Source organism: Amaranthus tricolor, chromosome 6 (genome assembly GCF_026212465.1).
Source record: "Amaranthus tricolor cultivar Red isolate AtriRed21 chromosome 6, ASM2621246v1, whole genome shotgun sequence".
In the NCBI taxonomy this organism is placed as follows: Eukaryota; Viridiplantae; Streptophyta; class Magnoliopsida; order Caryophyllales; family Amaranthaceae; genus Amaranthus; species Amaranthus tricolor.
In genome coordinates, this window is record NC_080052.1 from 9,017,650 (window position 1) to 9,040,149 (window position 22,500).

At 34.6% G+C, this 22,500-nt stretch overlaps 2 protein-coding genes across 5 annotated transcripts in view; both read left to right on the forward strand.

The window, feature by feature from the left end:
• Positions 1-2,784: 2,784 nt before the first annotated feature.
• Positions 2,785-16,098, forward strand: LOC130816010 (bifunctional purple acid phosphatase 26-like). 4 transcript variants are annotated; one of them, XM_057682577.1, is made up of 11 exons: positions 2,785-2,915; positions 4,793-5,023; positions 6,461-6,661; positions 6,790-6,901; positions 7,378-7,604; positions 8,393-8,531; positions 13,432-13,652; positions 14,621-14,742; positions 14,884-15,045; positions 15,570-15,617; positions 15,773-16,098. In XM_057682577.1, exons 2-11 carry the CDS (start codon positions 4,832-4,834, stop codon positions 15,816-15,818), a joined length of 1,470 nt encoding a protein of 489 aa, XP_057538560.1. In that variant the 5' UTR covers positions 2,785-2,915; positions 4,793-4,831; the 3' UTR covers positions 15,819-16,098. The 4 variants fall into 4 exon arrangements, with proteins under 4 accessions (XP_057538560.1, XP_057538562.1, XP_057538559.1 ...); XM_057682579.1 differs by having other exon boundaries at positions 15,798-16,098; XM_057682576.1 differs by lacking the exon at positions 2,785-2,915 and adding an exon at positions 3,340-3,891.
• A 6,072-nt stretch (positions 16,099-22,170) lies between these two features.
• LOC130816012 (fasciclin-like arabinogalactan protein 21) overlaps positions 22,171-22,500 on the forward strand; it is a 1,526-nt gene continuing 1,196 nt past the window's right edge. Inside the window, exon 1 of the mRNA XM_057682580.1 lies at positions 22,171-22,500. This exon is cut by the window's right edge and continues 1,196 nt beyond it. Coding sequence (XP_057538563.1) covers positions 22,203-22,500 — 298 coding nt within the window. The 5' untranslated portion in view covers positions 22,171-22,202.

Sequence of the window (22,500 nt, forward strand, 5' to 3'; positions counted from 1 at the left end):
AAATGGACATTATGAGTATTTGTTTTAATTCATGTATTTGATCTCATAATCTCAGAAATTAATGTTTTGACATGGTATACTAATTCAGGTGATTTGGGACAAACATTGAACTCATACCACATTGCAACATTACTTGGGAAGTGAAGGGCAAGCAATATTGTTTGTTGGAGATCTAAGTTATGAATCAATGTGCTATGAATTAGTAGAAATGTTTAAATCTTTTAATGGTAGGGTTAGCATAACAACTGATATTTGATCTGTTCCCCCACATTTAGAATCTTATATGTGTGTAACAACACATTGGATAGATCAAAATTGGATTATTCAAAAAAGAATAATTGCTTTTGAGGCAATGCTCGAAAGACATACGGGTGAAAACATAAAATACAGATTAGTAGAGATATGTAGAGAATGAAACTTATTAGATAAGATATTTTGTTGTTCTACCGATAATGCAATCGCTAACATTAAATGTATGGAACTTTTGTATAATGAACCTGCATTTAGTTTTATCCTTGGGGGTAGATTATTTCACCTACGTTTTTGTGCTCATATAATAAACTTATCTTGCCAAGCAGGTATAAAACAATTAAGTGATTTATTAGATCCAATTAGAGACATAGTGAAGTGGCTTAGAATTAGACAGATAAAGAGAAGTGGCTTAGAATTGGACAGATAAAGAGACGATATAAGCAATTATGTGACCATTATCAACTAAAAAAAGTGTATTGGTCATTAGATACTTCTACACGTTGGGGCTCAACCAACGATTTATTAAGAAAAGCGATTGCTTATCGTTCAGTTATAACACAACTTTATAGTGAGTGTACAGATAACTATATAACTGATGACACATGGGAACTAGCTATAGGGGTACACAAAATATTAGAAGCATATGACCTCGCAACTAAGATTTTTTCATATGTTTACGAACTAAACGTGCACTTAGTTTTAAGTGAGTGTATTACTATTTTTTATCATCTTCTTAAACATACGCATGATGATACTAACCCATATTTAAAGCCGATTCTTGCAGATATGATGGATCAGTGGAAGACATATTTTACCGATTTTCCTTTTATTTATGGAATTGCAACCATTTTTTACCTATGTTTTAAGACAGAAGTCCTTACTAAAGTAATTGAATTTTACTACCAATCATTAGATCGCCTGCCTAGTGATGTACATAATTATGTTGGAACTTGTAAAAAACTTTTAGCAGAACTTTATGATTACTATGCTGATGTATATAACCCAAAACGCGATACGTCTAGGCGTGCTAGCGTCTCGGCACGTCCCTCTTATTATAATTCCGTAATAGCTAATATAATGAGCCAAGATGATAGTTTTGTAGTATCATCTTCTTCTTCACCCTCTACTGCATATTTAGAATTAGATAATTATCTTAAACATTACTTTGAAATTGACCAAGGTAGCTATAATATTTTAGAGTAGTAGAAAGAAAAATCTATAAAATTTCCCATATTATCGAGAATTGCAAAGGATATCCTTGCAATTCCTGCTTCTACGATTGCGTCGGAGTTTGCTTTTAGTGCAGGTAGAAGAGTTTTAGACGAAAAGAGATCTCGTCTTGCTCCACATAGTATTCAAATATGTGTTTGCAAGAAAGATTGGGATCAAGCGGAGATTCGAACACAAGGACTAAGGCATGATGATGATCAAGACGATGATGATGATCAATGGATGATGATGGATACATCTGCATCATCATCAGGAGGAGAGTCAGCGGAAGCATCTAACCAACCAGATGATGATGACGAAGACGAATAGGATCCATCGGACAACGATAAATCAATATTCAACAACTACAAATAAAAGGTATGACAAAGAACTACGTGGGCTTTGATTCCTTCGGGATACGTAGGCAGCTTAGTATTCCTTTGGGTACTAGGTTCAAGTCCATTTTCTCCCTCTTTTTTTATTAATCATCTTTATCGACATTATCGTTGATTCGTTTCTTATTAATTTATTTTTTTCATTCTTTTTAGTAAATATTTTAATAACGATGACAACTTGACAAGCAATAAATTTCGCTAATGATCAAGTAATCATCAAAGGTACGTCCGCAATATTATAGTAATTTTATATTATATAAACATTTTATGGAAAAATAAAAATGGAACCGATGGTCCGACCCGCCCGTCCCGCGAGTTGGAACCACCGGAACCGAAACCGTTCGCGACAGGTTCCAAATGGAACCGGAACCGGGTGGAACCGTAACCGGATGGAATCGGAACGGAACCGGCCCAACCCGGATCGTGGCCATGCCTAACATTGACCATTGATTATTAACTCTAAATATATGAAACCATTTATGTATAAAATTTAATTTATTAAAATTTCTATTACTTTATTAGATTAACTAATAAGATGATTGAATATGAGTCAATCATACCTCTATATTAAAATTGATTCAGGTTTATAGCATTTCGATTAAAAATTTGTTTGGGTTAAGTCGGTTTTAGCCGGATCAAGTTCGATTTTGAGCATGATTCGGGTCGGTTATGACTCGTTCGGGTAATCTCGGTTAACCGTTATATGTCGATTATAAAAATCAGTTGCAATTCGGGTTCGATTTTAAGAATTTCGGTCATAAATCGGATCGGGCGCAACTTCGGTTCGGATAATGTCAGTTTGATAAACCTAAAAAAACATATTTTTTGGTTGGTTAACTTTCGATCTCGGTTCAAATTTTCGGGTCGGATCACATTGATTCCAAGGATTAATATGTTTCAAAAAACAATCATTTGAAATTGAATGTACCTACGCTTGCGTATTAAACACCAATGAATGACACTTTGATCTCAAAACTTTTTTCTCTTGGCCGAAAGCTTCTTTAAACCCACCAAGCATCCGCCTTCCTCCCTTGTTTCACCCCATTTTGATGTTTCGAGGTAATCGCTCCTAATATTTTTCTACTGTAGATTCATTCACTTGTATGAATTTTCCTTCATAATTTATGCGTGTTTATGCCTAGGAATTATATTACGCTTCTTTTGATCATAGACTCAAGTGCAATTGTTCAGTCAATGCTTTTGAAGCTTAATGCAGTTTTTTTAATTAATTCGACCCGTTAGTAGTGTAATTAGTTCAAGCGTTTGAAATCCAATGTGGGTTTGTTTGATTATTGACTACTTGAATTGGGTCTTTTAGAAACTTTGAAAATGTGCGTGGTCGATTCGTTTGATTCAATTACATGTTTTTTTTTTTTTTTTTTTGATTTCTCTTTCATAAATTATGCCCTTTTAATGAATACAAATCCCCTTCATAAATTATGCCCTTTTAAGTGTAGTAGTTTGGTTGATATATTAAACCTTAATGCTGAATGTTTTGAATTAATTTGACTTACTAGTTATGTAATTAGTTGAAGTGTTTGAATTTACTTGTGGGTCTGTTTGATCAAATGATTACTTGAATTGTGTCTTCAAGAAATTTTGAAAATGTAGGTCTTTTCATTTTGATTTTGGGTGTTTTGGTAAAATTAGTTGAAAAATAAATTATAATTTTGGTTGGTGGGTGGAAGGTTCAATCTTGCTGAAAAAGCATTCCAAGGTTAATTGAAAATGATAAGATAACTAATACTGAAGAAAGCTGATAATTTGATTAAGAAGTTATATGGAAGCTAGAAAAAAGATAGTTGGAAGGTAGAACTAATCATGGAGGTACATTCTTGACATATAGCTAATTCAAATTTGACAAGTTTGATAAAATTGAAATTTCAAAAGAAAATCAAGCTAGCTAATGGGCTTTTATTTAGGTTTTAATATTATGAATTAGGAGTTGATATAGAAAATCTAGCGGAGTTGTGTTTAAGTGTTTGCCAAAGATACCTTTAGTTGAAGTGCTTGCCAAACTTACCAAAGTTGAAAGGTATTGAAGTGCTTGGTTAACATACTACATGATTCACCTTTGTTGATTCATTATGGAAGCTAGAATTAAGCTAGCTAAAGGGCTTTTATTTTTTTTCTTTTTTTGTGATTTCATGTTTTCAATATATAATATTCTATCAGATGTGGTGGCAATGTATGGTAATATGTCTTTACATTAATCTATTCTTCTGTAGTTCTATTTAATTCAACGTAGGGTACAACTTATGAGTGTAAACACCTTTTGATTGTTGTTAGTATGCTGACATTGTTGAAGATATTTTGTTGCTATTGAGAAGGAAATAAAGAAGGATTGGATGATAAAATTATTGAGTTAGCTGGGCCATATGATTTCTGAGTTTAATTTTTTGATGAACTGGATTTTGGAATTTGGTTAGATTCGGGCCAATGAAATGGCGCATTTTCGTTTATTTATATTCATAAGACTTATAATTAAGATGTTGCTTTTGGTTTAACAATTTGCACATTGTGTGATTGGTGGTTTTTGGTGGCTGGTGCTGCTAGTGGTGGTTTGGATACTATTTATAATAACAATTTTTTCCCCATATAAATGATGAACGATGCAACTGTTAAAGATAATTTATTGTTAGTTAAGTTAGTCTCAAAACTGCATTATGACATGTTTGGAAACCTATAATTCATTTCCAAATGCTGAAATGCCGAAATACTATGTTTGGCAAATAATTTGAAAATCTGGAATTGGGTTAATTCATAGGATTCAAATGATAATATAAAATGGGTTAAATATCAAATTCGAAAATTTAAATTTGTGTCATTTACAATTCGTGAATTTAAATACCCGAATTGCATCCCCCATTTTCAAAGAAATTCAACATTGCCAAACACTACCTTAAGTTGTTTGTGCTGCCTTACTTCTGCAACAGTTTATGTAAGCATCAACTGAGTGCTGACGTTTAGTGGCAATGTTGAGGGTGGAGCAGTTTCTCTTGAGGATAGCTCTGTTCGTTTTTGCATCTATTGTCTTCCTGAGCTATATCCATGAGGGGAGTGCTAGGAGAACAAGCAGTTTTATTCGATCCGAGTGGCCAGCAACCGATATAGCTCTTGATGATGAAGCATTTTCTGTTCCGAATGGTCAAAATGCACCTCAACAAGTAAGCACTCTTTTATCTCCAATAAAGATTGAAACACACATTGAAGTTCTCCATTTGAATACTTGATATTTTATCTGGGATGAGTAGCAACTTGTGTTTAACTAAACCATGATAAAAGAAATAAGAAGTATTGAACTAAATTCTATCATTTAAATATGTTGCATGCTCTGCACTTGTTTGTGTGCCCTGTGGGCTTACTAGTTTGTGGAACTTGCATGTAAACACGTTGAGGGAACACTGAAACTTGGAATGGCTGCGGATAAATGCAGAATTTCTTCTGGTTATGTACTATGTTGTAGATGGTGGGGGAACCTTTATTAATGTTTTCAAGAATGGCGAAGGATTAAAAGGGAAATAATAGTAGAGTAGATAATTTAAGAGTCTTCTTATTGAGTTCAGCTTGATCATTAAGAGGTGAAGTCCCATTTCTCTAATTTGACAAAATAAATGATGAGGGGTATCCATTGCTTAATTTGTGCTCTAGATGGTTGCGGAGTCCTAAAATGTGCAATTTATTCTAGAAGAGACACATACTAGATTTATAGTTGGTTGACTTATAGTCCTAAAGTATTTAGATATTTCATAGTGAGTTAGGATTTAGGAGGCTTGCATATTGGTCTAGGGTATGAGCATGGTGAAGCCTTCCATGGCTGAATAGAGTTGCTAAAATCAAAATATTTCAACAATATAACTCCTCATTTGATAATTTGATAGTGAAAGTTGAAACCTTATGGAAATGTGAGTAGGGGTCTCAGAATTTTCCAGTTAGCATTGCACACATTAGTCATTAAGTGGGGCAAGTATTGAGAGGATTTGTGAAATTTGACCTTCTAAACTTAATTTGTTTGAGCTGCAGGGCTAGACTGTCCCTATTTGCATGACTATGTTAACATATCTACATCCGTTTTTCCTACACTTTTAAACTGTTTAACTTGCGCAGTTATTTAGTGCTGGAGAATGCAATTATGCACCTTTAGATCTTATGTAATTTGAGTTTAGCTTTACAAATGGTGTCTATGGGGACAAGATTGAAGTTGTGTTAGGGTCAATCTATCTTATGTTTTTCATGACTCTGTATTTGTTGTTTTCATAATCTTGGGAAACTATTCCTTTGCTTCATTGATCTTTACTTTGTGCTAAGCTCTCTATAGTAGATTGGGATTGGTTGCTGCTATACTGCCGTAATCTAAAACTAAGTCCATTGTCATACAGTTTCACCCTATTTCAACCTGTAAGCACTACAAGTAAAAAAATCTGTCATCTTGGTAAATTAGTAACCTTCTAGTGACAGTCCTTTTTAAACATTAAATATGCTAAACAATCAAATTTGATTATTTTTGAGAAATGATGTTATGTGGCCTAAAGATCGTTGAATAAGAAATGAAATGTTTCTGAAGATCTAAACTCATAATTATACTATTGGTGCGATGGTGGCAGGTGCACATAACACAAGGTGACTATGATGGAAAAGCTGTTATAATCTCTTGGGTGACACCTGATAAACCAGGATCCAGTAAAGTACAATATGGAACATCAGAGGATGACTTTCAATTTACCGCAGAGGGGACTGTTTCAAATTACAGTTTTTACAAGTATAATTCTGGTTATATCCATCATTGTCTCATTGATGGTCTAGAGGTAATATTGATTGTTTGTGTCTAGCTAATTTAGTTGGAGACTTGCAGTTACTTCATTAGTTTACATTTGTTCCCCTTCACTTTTAACATATTGCTCACTTCGTTCTTTATTCTTCTTATGCAATCCAGTATGACAAAAAGTACTATTACAAGATTGGTAGTGATGATTCAGCTCGCAAATTTTGGTTTCAGACTCCTCCAAAGATTGATCCGAACTCCTCGTACAAATTTGGCATTATTGGTAATGTGTTGCTTTTCTGGTGATTTGTTTTTGGTTGTGCTGTTTGAAAAGTTAATTTTCTTCTAGCCTTGCGTTTTCAGATTTAAGCAGTAAGGTTCGATGATATAAACTGGTTTTTAGAACATTAATTACTTTTTTGTTTTGAAAAAGTTTGTTCTCAATGATTTACTATAGGAGCACAAATTTAACCTTTTAACCAAAACTGCAACTGCACGTGCAATACTACTGCCACTCCAAACACATAACATAATTTTATCGAAAATGATACAATTTCTTATGTCTTCTTTTCACTAGTATAGTAGTATGTCAAGAATACTATTGGTCTGAGAACGGAAATTTTTGCGTTGCTGACTACTTTTTTATTACTGGCAGTCTGGTGTTAGCTAACTCTTCCTAACGCGCCCCTTGGCTAATGAAGAAAAGATATGTCCATGAGAACTTCTAAAGAATTTCACATTCTTTTTGTTATGTTCCAGGTGATTTGGGTCAGACATATAACTCTCTTTCTACACTTGAGCATTACCTGCAGAGTGGGGCGCAAACCGTCCTATTTGTTGGGGATCTTTCTTATGCTGACATTTGTCATCGTAATGACATTGGAATGCGTTGGGACACATGGGGTCGTTTTGTTGAAAAAATAGCTGCATACCAGCCTTGGATTTGGTCTGCCGGAAATCATGAGATAGAATACATGCCCACCTTGGTAAACGTTTTCAATTTTCTGTTTTAATTATATCGCTCAGGTAGTTTTCAATATTTCACATGTTTTATTAGTCAATATTTGTTGACCATCGTATTTATTCTTGCCAAATGATTTTGGATTTAAAACTCACGCTTATACCAAGAATGAGGAATTAGCTGTAAGATAAAATTTTATAACCATACTCCCGAGAGTTGGATCCACTAGGCCTTTATGGTGCATTTATTGGGTGATGATCTCATTTGAAGCTGAAAATGTATCAACGAAAGATGTAGGGGTGGGGGTGTCTGTTTAATGGCTTTACAATTAACATAGAAAAATTCTAAACTCTGGCGACAAAAGTTTTAAATTGTTTAGAACCGTCCAACAGAGTGTCTGAGTCATTCCAAGTGCTGTAAAATTCATACATGATTGACATATGTGTTCGTATATTTTGACTATAGAGTGTTCCTTTATCCAAACCCGCTTGCAAATCTTGTTGACAACCCTTATTAACCTTCTGATTTCTTTCCTTGGTGTTTGAAATATGTACCCTCATACAAATGGGTATATTCGCATAATTCATGATTGGATTCTACAGCTACTCTTCCCTTTTCATCTCACAAATTTAGACTGCATATAAAATATAGATCTCGTAAAATGTGATTGCTTAGGGAAGTTTGAGGTTAGCAATCATATAATCCTGTATTTATGCTTTGAATGGTGTATCCATATAAAGCATATCTCTTTCAAATACACATGAATCGGAAATTAATGCTTACGTATTGATTATATTTTATTTCTATGTCCAGGGAGAACTTATTCCTTTTAAATCATACCTTCAAAGATATGCGACACCTTATGCAGCTTCCCAAAGCAGTAGTCCTCTTTGGTACGCTGTCCGGCGTGCATCTGCTCATATAATAGTGCTCTCCAGCTATTCTCCTTTTGGTAAGCTTCTATCTAAACATATGCATTTACTCTGATTTCTGGGGAAAAGGGAATGTAATTTTCTATTAAAATGCGACATATTAAAATTTATCCTTGAATTAAAAAAAAACCCAAATGTTACAATTTTAGCAAATTGCCATGCACTCAAGTGTCTTGATTTTGTACGTTATAGTTCTGTAATGTTCTGTCTAAGTCCGTTAGGCAGTTTGATTTTGGGAAATGTCAGCTGAAAAGCTGTTCTTGCCTCATGCTCATAACATGCATGGAATTTTACGTAGGCATAGTAGAAAATATCGTAAATATTTGCAGCATTTACCTTCCTAATAGAAATTATGAAATGTGGAAGAAGGGATATTTTGAGTGTGTGGAAAATGAGAATTTCTCCAAAACATATATTTATGTTGGAAAAGGTATGTAATAACAGAGATTGCAAAGCCTTAGTCCCAAAAGATTAGGGACAACTACATGAACTGATAGCAGTTTCAATGGTCGGCCACATGAATCCTTCATATTCGTTTCGCTCTTGCTTTCTAACTCATCTTTAGTCTTCCTCGCCCTCCTTATAAATTTACCAAGGTCTAAATTTTTATCTTCCATGTTGCTTTGTCAATATTGTGTCGTTGCATCTCCTAATCGTCTTAAACAATTCTCGTTCATCTCCTCCTCAATATCTGCAACTCCTAAATCCTTTTTTATGCCTTTATATTGATTTCTATTCTTTAAATAATGTATGTTCTTCCATTTACGCATTTGTATTTTTGCTACTTTTATCTTTCTACAATGATTGTTTCTAAACGCCCAACATATTGATCCATATATCAGCATTGATCACCAATTGATCACCAGTTGATCACCAATTGGACCAAACTCAAGCAAATAATGTTTGAGACATTTTCGTGAAGAAGGCGGGTCGCACAGTGGCCTTCCATTTATCAAGATGGGTCAGTTGAGGATTATTGCAAAAGTTTCATTCAATTTGCGGCTCCATTATCATATCTATCTGAGGAAGTAATGCTTTCTTATTTCATCAAAGACCAGAGCCCAAAATTCACGTTAAACTTCATATGTGGGATTTGAACTTTATGGAAAAAGCAAATGAGTTAGCTGAGAAGTTGGAGAAGTAACAACTAGCTGCTAGTGGGCTTAAAATGTATTGGCCTAAATCTTATAATTCTTTTAAACATAGTCTTTTCTTCCTTTTCCTTATCCAAACCTAACTTTTCCAACCTTCCAAAAATTTCCAAACACAACCAAGAACTTTTTTTTCACTCAAATTAAAATCCCCTTTGTTCTAGAAAATCACAAGACAAAATGTGACGCCTGACCCATAAAGATTTACATGAAAAACGCAACAAGGGCCTAACTACTTGTAAATAAGGAGGCAATATGTGAGTTGAATTAAGTAGGGTGGAGTTAGGGAAAGTTGAAGAGGAACCTAAATGATCAATTGGCAGCAACCCCAAAGAAACTTCTTGATGTGTTAATTGAGTATTTAAAGATTTTCAACATGCCTACTGGCTTTTCCCCGTTTGTGAAAAATAGCATCAAATTGTCTTAAAAAGGGGCTTAAATCTAGTAAGTGTAAGACCCTACCGTTACCCGCAAATTCAGAAGTGTGATCGAAAAGTTGTTTGAGGATTTTCTTGTAGCTGGAATTATAAAACCCTCTATTAGTCTTTTTTTCCAGCCTTATTCGATGGCTCTTGGCATTTTTTGTGTGGATTGTTAGGCTTTGAACAAAGAAACTGCGAGTGATAAATATCCTATTCTTGTCATTGGTGAATTGTTGGTTGAATTACATGGTGCACAGGAGTTTTAGAGGATGTGCACCAATCCGGGTTCGTCTAGAGGATGTGCACAAGACCTCTTTTCGTACCATGAAGGCCATTACGAGTTTCATGTCATGACATTTGGCTTGACAAATGCCCAAACCACTTTCCAATCATATTTGCAAAGGTTCATATTGGTGTTTTTTGATGAAAACTTGTTAACAATCCAACCTTGCCATTTGGCTTTAGTTTTGGAATTTCTATTTTAACATAAACCGTATCTAATAGTAACAAGTGTGAATTTGGGCAGACAACAATTGCTTATTTGGGTCATGTGGTCTTTGAAAAAGGGGTATTGATGAATCAATCCAAATTTCAAGCCATGCTAGGTTGGTGTCTAGCCCGAAAACATTGAAAGAACTACATGGTTTTCTCAGGCTCACGGGTTATTGTATATTCATTTGTGTTTAGGCTCCTATTGCCACACCTCTCAATAACCAATTGAAACATTATTCTTTTTTGAGGAATGTAAAGGTGAGTTTGCATTTTAGGAGCCTAAGCAGGCCATGACAACAGCGCCAGTGTTGGGATACTCAATTTTGAGATATCATTTGTGGTAGAGGCAAATACTTCAGGTCGTGGCTTAATAGATGTCCTTTCTTAAAATGCTCATCCCATTGCTTACGTTAGCAAAGATTATGGTGTTCGTGGTTAGGGGAAATCCATTTATGAGAAAGAGCTTATGGCAATTTTAGTAATTTTTCCAAAATGGCGCCACTATCTTTTGGGCGGACACTTTGTTAATTGGACTGATCAACACAATTTTTGATTCATCGCGGAACGTGAAGTTGGGATCAAGTATCAGAAATGGTTGAGTAATTTACTGGCTTGTGTTTTTGGAATTAAGATTTGCCCTGGTGTTACAAAGGTGTAGATGCCTTTTCTCGTCATTCTTCTATTTTACTTTCTTCCATGGCCTCCACATCTATAGTGATTTGGGAGCAACTCCAGCATCAAATTGACAATGACCCTTTTTTAGGAACTATCATCAGCGCCTTTTGAAAGGGGATCCTCCACATCATGGTTTCTCTTTGACTCAAGGGCGTTTGTTTTGTAAAGGACGCCTAGTGGAATTCTCCTTTTATCAAGAAGCTACTATTTGAATATCATAACTCTGCCATTGGTGGCCATAATGGTGCGTTCAAGACCTACTTACGCTTAGCGGATCATTGATTTTGGGTAGGCATGTTTAAGCAGTTACGCAGTGTCACATGATTCGCTAATTGCTTTCGAATCGCGAATCAATAAAAGCAAATTATGGTCGGGTTTAGGCTATTTTTGAACCGTTTTGAGCGAATCGCAGATCCAAAAGGCGAACTAACTAGCAAATTATGTTTTGCTGGTCGCGCAATATGTTTGAGAATGTGTCACATGTCAACAACAGAAATTCTCTCATCAGAATAAGATTGGCTGGCTTCAACTCCTCCTCATTCAAAAGCAAGTTTCGGAGGAGATAACCATGGATTTCGTTGAGGCCTTACCGAAGTTAGGGGGCTTTGGTACTATACTTGTGGTGGTGGACAGATTGTCTAAGTATTCTCAATTCCTTGGGCTCAAGCACCCTTTTACAGTTCCTAAAGTGGCTGCCCTCTTTGTTCGTGAAGTGGTTAAACTCCATGGCTTTTCCTACTCCATCGTGTCTGACAAAGATAAGGTCTTTATAAGTTTATTTTCGAAAGAACGTTTTTGTCTGCAAGATATTGCTCTCCTTCATAGTACCGCTTATCACCCACAATCCGACGGCCAGACAGAGATTATGAATTAAGCTTTGGAATGTTACCTTCGCTGTTTTTTATTAACAAACAGTTTCGCCTATGGTCTCATTGACATCATTGGTCTGAGTATCGTTACAATACCTCCACTCCTTTGTATGTGTGTCCCCTCTATCTTTGATTCGCTTTGGTCACAATATTACTCTGTGGTTTCATGGAACAATACTTGGCAAGGTGTCCTTGTGATAAGCTTGCTGCTCGTTCTTTGAGCCTTTTGAAGTCATTGCTAAGGTGGGTGTTGTGGCGTACAAATTGGCCTTACCCCCTACAAGTAAAATTCACCCAGTTTTCCATGTTTCTCATTGAAGAGGGCTCATAGCTCTACCTTTCTTCTTAATCTTCCTTCCCAACTCAACTCTGCCTTGGAATTGAACACAGAACAAGCAGTTCTCTTGTGCATTCGACAGTCTGTGCATGATGAATTTCCATTGATGAAGTTTTGATCCAGTGGCGTGCTTTACCTTGTTCTGATGCTACATGGGATTATTACCAGAACATTGTTGCTCACTTTCCTCATTTTCACCTTGAGGACAAGGTGAAACTTTTTGGGGTGGGTAATGTAATGGACTCAACAGCTGATGGAGGCCCAACCCGAGTGGCAGCCAAGCCAGCATTGTGTTAAACCTACAGCAGTAAGAAGAAAGGAACTAAGTTGGTTATAAGCTGCTTCCAAAATGAGTACCAAGTTGTAATGCAAGAAGGCAATTTGTTATGTCAGCTTAAGAATTGGTTATACTTAAGTTACTAAGTCTGTTATTAATTCTGTTACAGGGTATTTTGAATTGCAAAATCAAAATGCTTATGATAGTATATAAATAGAGGGATGGGGATGGGGGTATTATCACAATCATGCTTGTATTTTGTTAATTGTGTATTGACACATTGGGAGTTACTCGATCACTCTAAGAGTTGAGTTTGGGCACACTGCTCTTCAACTATCATAATATATAAACATTCTTCCCTATTCTCTTCTTTTCTGTCTTGGATCGTTTTTCTACATTCATTCTTTTGATCCCTATCCTCAATCATTATAGATACATGGGCCTCGAAGGTTCCAAATAGATCATTTGTGATATAAATTTGTTTATTAATTCAACGTTTAAGGTATTCTTGGCAATAATAGGTATAGACTTGTAGGTTTGAGCAATAATTTATTTCTAATGCTTTTTCAATAATTATCATTTTAATGTTTTTACTCTATATGCTCAGCTGAAGTCCATGAGTTACCTTTTTTTGTTGTTCATTTAGCTTTCTTCCTTTCCCCCATATAGGTTAATTGATATATAATTTCCTTAACAGTGAAATACACACCGCAATGGATTTGGCTTAAACAAGAGCTCAAGAGGGTGGATAGGGAGAAGACACCTTGGTTGATTGTTTTAACGCATGTCCCAATTTACAGCAGCAATGAAGCACATTTTATGGAGGGTGAAAGTATGCGAGCTGTCTTCGAAAAATGGTTTGTTCGTCACAGAGTTGATGTTGTCTTTGCAGGTCATGTTCATGCATATGAAAGATCGGTAGGTTTCTTTTGTCATATACATTGACCTCTTATTCTGCACAAGGTTAAGCTATATATATTACTCCCTCCGTTCCTTTTTGTTTGTTCACTTTACTTTTTGGACGCTTTTTAAAGGAAACTTTGAGCCTTGATATCTTTAAGTACGCATCATAAAAAATTATAAAAATTATATATTGAAAAACTTTGCATTAAGACGAATCTAATAAGATCCCACGTAAATATATTTCATCTTCAATATATACTTCAAAACTCATATTTAAATTTCACTCTCTTAAAGTGGAAAAACTTAAAGTGGACAAACAAAAAGGAACGGAGGGAGTATCAAACATCAAGGTATATCGACCGAAGGAAACCATATTCAAATATTCTAATTTAAGTTAATTAATAAAACTTGTATGCCAGTAATATGACTTTTGTACACTGATTAATGTATTGTTTTACCATTTACTAGTGGCGTGTATATGCTTTCATAGGAACTAAATCATGATAATCAATGATTTAAAGTGAATGTGTTGTTTGGCTAGTTCGGCTGGCTTGTTTGACTTGTTAGTAGCATTGGCTTTTTTATTAGTTGTTAAGCCAACTTTATAAGCTAGCTATTAAAGGAGATGTTTGGTAAAAATTAGTTGTTAGTTGTTGGCCATTTATTAGAGAAAAAGTAAGCTAAAAAGCTAAAAGTCACAAACCAATGAAAAAGGTACAAAGAGTAGCTTTTTGACTTTGGCTTCAAAGCTAGCTTTTTACATGGCTTCGAAACCATTTACCAAACACATTTTGTTGGCCGTTTGACCAACTAAAAGGCCAAAAGCCGGTAAAAAGCTCATTTTCCAAACACACCCTTGATTGATTTCACTACAGGCTCATGATATGATTAGCATGCAGTTTTTTTGTTTCTCTTCGTTAAAGAACAGAAGAACCTGTGATCAGGATGAGTTTCGAAACTAATTCTATACTTTCTTTTGACAGTATCGAATTTCAAACATACAATACAACGTATCAACTGGTGAGCGTTATCCCGTCCCAGACAAAGCAGCTCCTGTTTATATAACTATCGGAGATGGGGGAAACCAAGAAGGTCTTGCTGGAAAGTGAGAGTCCCAAGACTAAACTTATATTATGATGGAAATACTCATCATTTTCTACTATCTCCGTGAGATCTTCTATACGCCTTGAATTGAGCATCTCGTTTTTTTGTTTTTTTGTTTTTTTTTTTTTTTTTTGTTTTAAAGATTCAGGGATCCACAACCTGAATACTCTGCATTTAGAGAAGCTAGTTATGGGCATGCTACACTGGAGATAAAGAACAGAACACATGCTTTGTACCATTGGAATCGAAATGATGATGGGAAGAAAGTACCTACTGATTCCATTATTCTACTGAACCAATACTGGTAAGTTCATTGTATTTGCAGGCTTATTGTGCATTTCCTCAGCTAAAAACTTGCTTGCTCATTGAAATAAACTCTATTTAACAATTAAAATGATTTGAACTCAACCTAGTAACATTCACGGTGGTGCGATAACAGGGGTGGTTGTTGCATTACCAAATATTTTCCGAAACCATGAAATATCCCTTGAAGCTGTCATTTTTTTATGCTATTACAATGCAAATAGTATCTTTTTGTAGCATTGAAAACTCTTACAACTAAGCCCCATTATGATTCAGCCTTATTTTGCACTATGCCTAGGCAAAATGCATCCTGCAGCTGCCTTAAGCTAGATGTAAGCACCATTTTGTGTTAAACTGTAGATATTCCACTCGACTCGACCGAGACTTTCAAACTTTCTTTTTTTCGACTCGACTCTCCACGGAGAACTTGAAGTAACCAAATTAGCAGTATGAGTACTGTTTATATTATTGTTTTCTTTTTTTTTTTTTTTTAACTTCTAGAAATTTTTCGTTATGGTGATACAGGGCAAGCAGTAAGCGAAGGAGGAAGCTGGAGACACCGCGGTCCTTTAGGTGTGTTGCCTTTTAATTTTATGGGGGTAAACGTCGTATAATGTCATCAATTAATCAAAATTTCAGTTGTCCCAAATATCGTCCACACTTTAATTTTATGGCGTCTAGTTTTGTTCATTCCTGCATATCTTTGTTTTCCTCAATATTCTTCACAGGCACTCATTTGAGCTTCTTTGTCAGATATCTCTAGAACTGATTTAGCATTACCAAGAATTCATAAATGGCCATTCAGAGAATTATGCTCTAGAAAGAAGAGTACAATCATACTTCATACATACAGAGAGAGCCAAATTACTGACATGTAAATTGTGATCAGTCTGTTACATTGTAGATTAGAGAATGTGCCTCTGGTTAATATTTAGGCTCCATTCAGGCTATGTTTAAGAGATCGAGTATCGATAAGCATATCATTGTAAAAACAAAACGATTATTTTCTTATTGATCCTTGATAATTAATAACATCTGCAACTTGTTTCAATAAGATGTGTATGTATTGTTATGAAACACGTTTCATTTTACTATAGTCGTTGACGCTAGAACCGAAGAATTATATATTTTAACTCCATTCAGAACGATGATTGGGCGCCATCGTCAAATGGCCACGACCCGATATGGCAAAAGTTGGGAAATTCATCAATTCCTTCCAAAGTTAAAATCTTTCTTTGGAGAGCTCTATGGAAGGGGATATTATTCCCCATTGTGCTAGCCTTAGTTAGAAGGGGATTAACGGTCTTAAGGGATATCCTAAATGTGGGCAGATTGGAACCGGTTTGCACTCTCTGAAGTTGTGCTATTGGGCACGTTCCTTTTGGGATTTTTTTAAAGAGTGGTTCACAATGGTGTATGCTCAGTTCGAAAAAGTGGAGGTAGAAGCTTTCTCTATTATGGCGTGGCAGGTGTGGAGTGCGCGCAATGACTTTCTTCACAATAAAAACATCCATGGATACTGTATCTTGCGAAAAGAGGGCGATGGAATGGTTTGTGAGTACAAGAAAACGACTTGGAAATGGAAAAATAATGGTTTCATAGCTGCAAATGGAATGCCCTGGAGAGGAATGTGGTGAAAGTTAACTTTGACGCATCTCTCTTCTTGCAGGAAGAGAAAAAAGGTTAGCCATTTGTACGTGGCTGGAAACAACAGTGGTGATTGCTTTCTTGTGGCATTTAAGATCGACTAAGGTGGAGGAACTGTTGAGTTTCATGATATGTATTATGTCATTATCAGAGTAATGAAACTTTGATTGAGATAAGTTTTTTCTTCATAATTTTCTATTACCATTTAATACCACAATTTTAAATGGTTTTGCATTAGAATGAATTTTAGGAAGACAATGAGATTGTTGAAGGAGAATAAGCATATCAGAATCTCGATTTTGATCTACGATTCTACTATTTTACGATCTACAAATAGGCGATCGATTTGGATCATAGGTAAGATCTTAATGTGGTAGAATCGTGCGATCCTACTTAGCTCAAGAATTTAGGTGGTAGGATCATAACACGATTCTACGATCCTACGACCGAACGATTCGATCCTACATGGGTACTTTCAATCGTAAAATATTTTCATACAATACAGATTTAACTAACGTATAAATATATATTTAAAATAAGGGATATTCTACATGGTTGGCACGAACTTTTGCAAAAGGTCAGTGGTGGCAAATCTTAAAAGTTATTCCGCAAAATAGCATTGTACTTTTGGAATTTAAGTTGCCATAACATTATGAACTAATGAGCGTTTGATTTTTCGTAATCTTGGAAATTTTCCTTTTTACCCTTGTGTTATTTCTTTAAAATACAGTAACCCCATTCTCCTTCATCCATCTTCTTGCATTCATCTTCTTTTATAAATCTTTAAATTCTTTCAACCATGTCTTCAAATTCTGCATACTCAAGAAGTTTTTCAAGGCCATTAATGAGGCTCTACTACAAATGTAAAGCTTGCTCTTTCTTTAGTTGGATATGGAAGACAAATATCTACTCAATTTGAAACATAATTGATTGTTCAAAGGAAGCACATCTACAGAATATGATGAAGATTATGATTATTGTTGGTCTTTTTAATACTTGTCCTTCTCATTAAGAATTAGTCAATTAAAAATGTCTACTCTAATACAACTTTGGAAATCAATCTTGAAAGCATATGTCATCTAATATAAACATCAATGCACAAAGAATAGATGTATACACTACTAGATAAAAGACTTGTTGCAACGATTAAGGACCATTGCTGTAGGGCTAAAAAGCGTTGCTAAAAACTTTTTGCGACGGTTACTAACCGTCGTATTTTCTGCCGTTGCAAAAAGTCTTTTGCAACGGTTAGTGCCACCTTTTTGCAACGGGTGCATCTAACCGTTGCCAAAAGTCTTTTGCAATGGCTTCTTGCGTCTTTTGCAACGGTAGCAGTTGACTGTTGCCAAAGATACAATCTTTTGGCAACAGTTTCTCTTGGTCGCACAAGACCGTTGCAAAAGGTCTTTTGCAACACCAACCTATATAAATAAACCGTTGCAAAAAGTCTTTAATGAAAAAGCTAAGCAAATGATAATTTTAATAATTGATAGCATAAGATGTAATTAGAAATTTGATTACACATATTATAGTTAAGAAATTTACACGATTAACTTGTTATATCAAAAACTAAGGATCAATTCTTCCATAACCTAGTGCAACCAAATATTCACCTATACATCATTATGTCTAAAAAGTATCGAACAAACAAGTTCACAAAATGTTTCCAAAAGCCACACAAAATTCTAAATATGTTCTTTTACGGCTCAATTTCATCATCATTTTCCACCTCCTTGTCATCAGCTGCTTCACCATTTTCCTATGTTAAAAAAAATCAATAATCAACCAAAATGAACTGAATTAAGAAAGCATTTAAAAAAGAGACAAATATGATAGAGGAGCTTTCAGGTCAACTATATCCTAAATGAAAGAATGAGATTAGACAGAATATAATAGATGAATAAGAAGGGAGAAACAAAGTGAATAGAGAGAAACAGAGAGAATAGAGAAAAGAAGCACAAAAGCGAAAACATAAACTTACCAGATAGTTGTTCGATTGTGCTCCTGTAGAGTTATGCTCATTGGATTCGATGTATAGAGGATTACCATTGCTTCCACTCCTTGACATTGAAGGAAGCACAATCTTCACACCAGGGTTAGCTTCAAGTAGCTTTTGAAGATCAGGGTTAGCTTGCAACACTTGATCCATAACTTGTGATTGCATGATTTGTAAGTACGCTTCAGGAAATATGTAGCTTGAGCTTTTGCCTCCGTTCTTCAAAACAGTATTGGTAACACCTTTGCCAAATGTTCGCACACGCCCGCTATGCTCTGGTTTCTTGATCACGTCGCCATAAGGATCTTTATGGTTAGATCCTTCACCTTTTTGAGATTGTATTGCCTTCATTTGCTTCTATCAATGTGTGAAAAGTTATGTTAAATGAAACGGAGGAAGTAATAGATATACAACTAATCTGAATTAATTTGACACCATGGATCTATACAAAATTTGTCAGATTGGAACCCATCATCATAGCTAATACTTGATCTTACCACGAAATCGTATAGCAAAATTTATTCTTGAACTACTCATATATGCTAGTACTAATCATCTACCTTAATCAATCATCATAGTATTCATATACAAAATTGTCACACGTAACCATCAAATCAATCAAACAATATAGAAAAGAGAGAAACTATCAATTCAGAAGTATGGTTTCAGGAAAAACACGCGACATCTAGAAACTAAAAAACATCGTTGAAAGAAAGAGATTGTATTGTAATTTGTAAAGAAAGTAAAATACGTACAATATTTGCTTCTATTTCATCAAAGCTTATTTTGTATGACTTCCCGGGCTTCCTTTTCCTTGATTCGAAAGGTCAAGGTCCAATAATAAATTAAAACGTTTAAAGGTGGGTTTGTTTTGTAATAATCAAAAGGAGGGTTTAATATTTTCAGGCCACTAAAAGGTGGAATTTATAATACTCTTGACCCACACCCAACCCATTTAATTAAACGGGTCAAGACCCTTGACCCACACCCGACCCATTTAATTAGTATGGTGAGTTACTTGAATAATTAGCCTCGTATTTAATGACACTTAGAAAATATAAATAGTATAAATAAGCTTTTTAAAAATGGAAAATTAAGAAAATGATATTATAAATAGTTTTGGAGGGAAAAAATTGCATAACAAATTTGACACATGCATAAGTTCTTGCAACGGGTGTAAGATAACCGTTGCAAGTTTATTTAACCGTTGCCTTTTCTAATCTTTTGCAATGGGTATAAGATAACCGTTGCCTTTTCCAATCTTTTGCAACGGTTTACTTGAACCCGTTGCCTTTTCTTATCTATTGCAACGGTTTTATTGTACCCGTTGCTAAAGCTGTTGCTATAAAATAAACCGTTGCCAAAGGGTGTTGCCTATGCTCTTTTATCTAGTAGTATATAATTCTATAAGGACAGTGAGGTAGAAGATAAAGTACTCTAAAGATCAAGCAACACAAAGCAAGTAGCATGTCAGATTAGGAATGGAGGATTAAGGGGATCTATAATTGATTAGTAAGTGTGAACCACTTAAACATTAGTATCTTCATAAGTTTTAGTATCCTCTTAATTAGCTATAATGATTATAATATAATATATAGGATGGAAGAAAAAAATTTGTGGGAAGAAGAAGATGAATGGAAGAAGAAGAAGATAGATGAAGATGGAGAAGATAAGTGTAGAAGAAAAGGGTAAAAAGAAAACTTTCCAAGATAACGAAAAATCATACGTATTTTAGTTCATAATGTTATGGCATCTTAAATTCCAAAAATACAATGCTATTTGGTGGAATTTTTTTAAGTTTAAACAATGAGCTTTTGCAAAAGTTCGTGTTTACTATGTAGAATGTGCCTTAAAATAATTATATCAATACCTTCATGAAATTCAAATTTTGCTTGATTTGCAGTTTAGAATTGATTATTAAAAGTATTTCTTGTTTCAAAACTTAGTAGATGAGTCGAATATGTTTTTACTTATATCTTAAAACTTAAGAAAACAAACATAATTGATAATCAGTAATCCAAAGCACATTAATGCATATTTATAAGATCACACGATCCTATGATTCGATTCTACCGATTTCGATCCTACCCCTTAATGATCCTAGGTAGCATCTCGATCCTAATAACCTTGATGGCAATTAAATTTATGCAGAGATATTCCACCAAAATTACAGTAACTTTTCATTATCATTATCACAATCTAATATCAATTACCAAACGATTCGTTAGAGCCTTATCTTTGGCCATCAAATGCGCAAAAGAGACAAGGTTGGATGAGTGTAATTCCTAAATGAGACTCTCAACTTGTTATACAAGCCCTTCGAAAAGTGATCAACAAAAGTTTCTATACTCAAATTTTATTTAACAATATTTTAAATAGCTTGAATGATTTTGATTTCGTATCTTTTTATTTTTGCTTTAAGAGAGTGCGATGGTGTAGCTCATATACTTGCTAAATCGCATGTAGTGGAACTTGTATTGAAGTGTAACTTGATGAAGGTCCGCAGTGGATTTTTAATATTGTTCTTCTGCACATTTTAACCTTAATAATGTAGCTCATCTTTTACCAGAAAAAAGTTACATATAGTCAAAGGTGCTTATTTGGGTCATCAAGTAGATTTCATATCAAGTATTTCAAATCGATGTAAAATCAAATCTTATTTTCATGTTAAATTTTTATATAATTGTAAATTCATTTTTAAAGTCAAATCAAATCCGATTCTTTAAGGAGATCAAATAATATCAAATCGTCGAGTATACTTAAAACACCTTTACATGTAATATTTTCACTTAGAAATACATCAATTTAGTTGCACATTATTGAAATAACTTTTCTTTTGTCAAGGTCTGAAATAAATATAAACTTAAACAACTTATCATTTCTAATTTACAGTGGCAGTTTTAAGAATTTTTCTATATGAATTTGAAATTTATTAAATCAAATAATTAATACTCTCTTCCTATCTAAAAGTTTGTCAATATTGAAATATTGACATAAGGGGAGAAGCTTAAACATGATTTTTTTTGTTATACATAAGTTAAAATATATTCATGTAATACAGCGGGTAATTACTAAACATAGTAAAAAAGTCAGCCGAACAATCACCCGTTATTATTAACAGGAGACAATTGTTGGACTGATTTTTTTTTACTCAATTAATTATTACTGAAAAATGAATAGAAGAGAGTATGTATTAATATTAAATTTAAAGAAGAGTTATAGAATGTGATTAAATAAATGCGCAATAAAAAATATGGTGAACTAACTTAATTTTAAACTTAGATTTAATATCAAAGTGTACTCGGAATTTCCCTTAAAAAGTTTTTTGAATCTAAGTAATCCGCCATTTCCATCCATTTTACAAAAAGAATAAACTTCTAACATATATTTAACACGCTGGCAGTTTGCAGCAATAGGATTGGCCATAACATTCTATAAATACCCCGTCAATAACTGTTTCTCATACCTTCACTCTCACAAAAACCTCACTTGTGCTCTCTACAAAGCTGTCAATAATGGCAAAACTCCTCCAACTCTTCATCTTCTTAACAACAATTTTCAATTCTCACTCACTCATTTCCGCCATTGAATCTCATTCAAGCTCGTTCTCTTCTTCTCCATCTTCTTCACCAACATTTCCTTTCTCTACCTCAGAATTTGTTACCACACCAGAGTTTCTCTCTCCTCTGAGCTCCATTACTCACATTCTCGATGAACTCGGCTTCCATGACTTCGCTATGGCTTCTCGCTCACTTTCTCTCTCATCTGAATCGCATCTTCAATGGATTGATCGTCCTGTCACAGTCTTCGCTC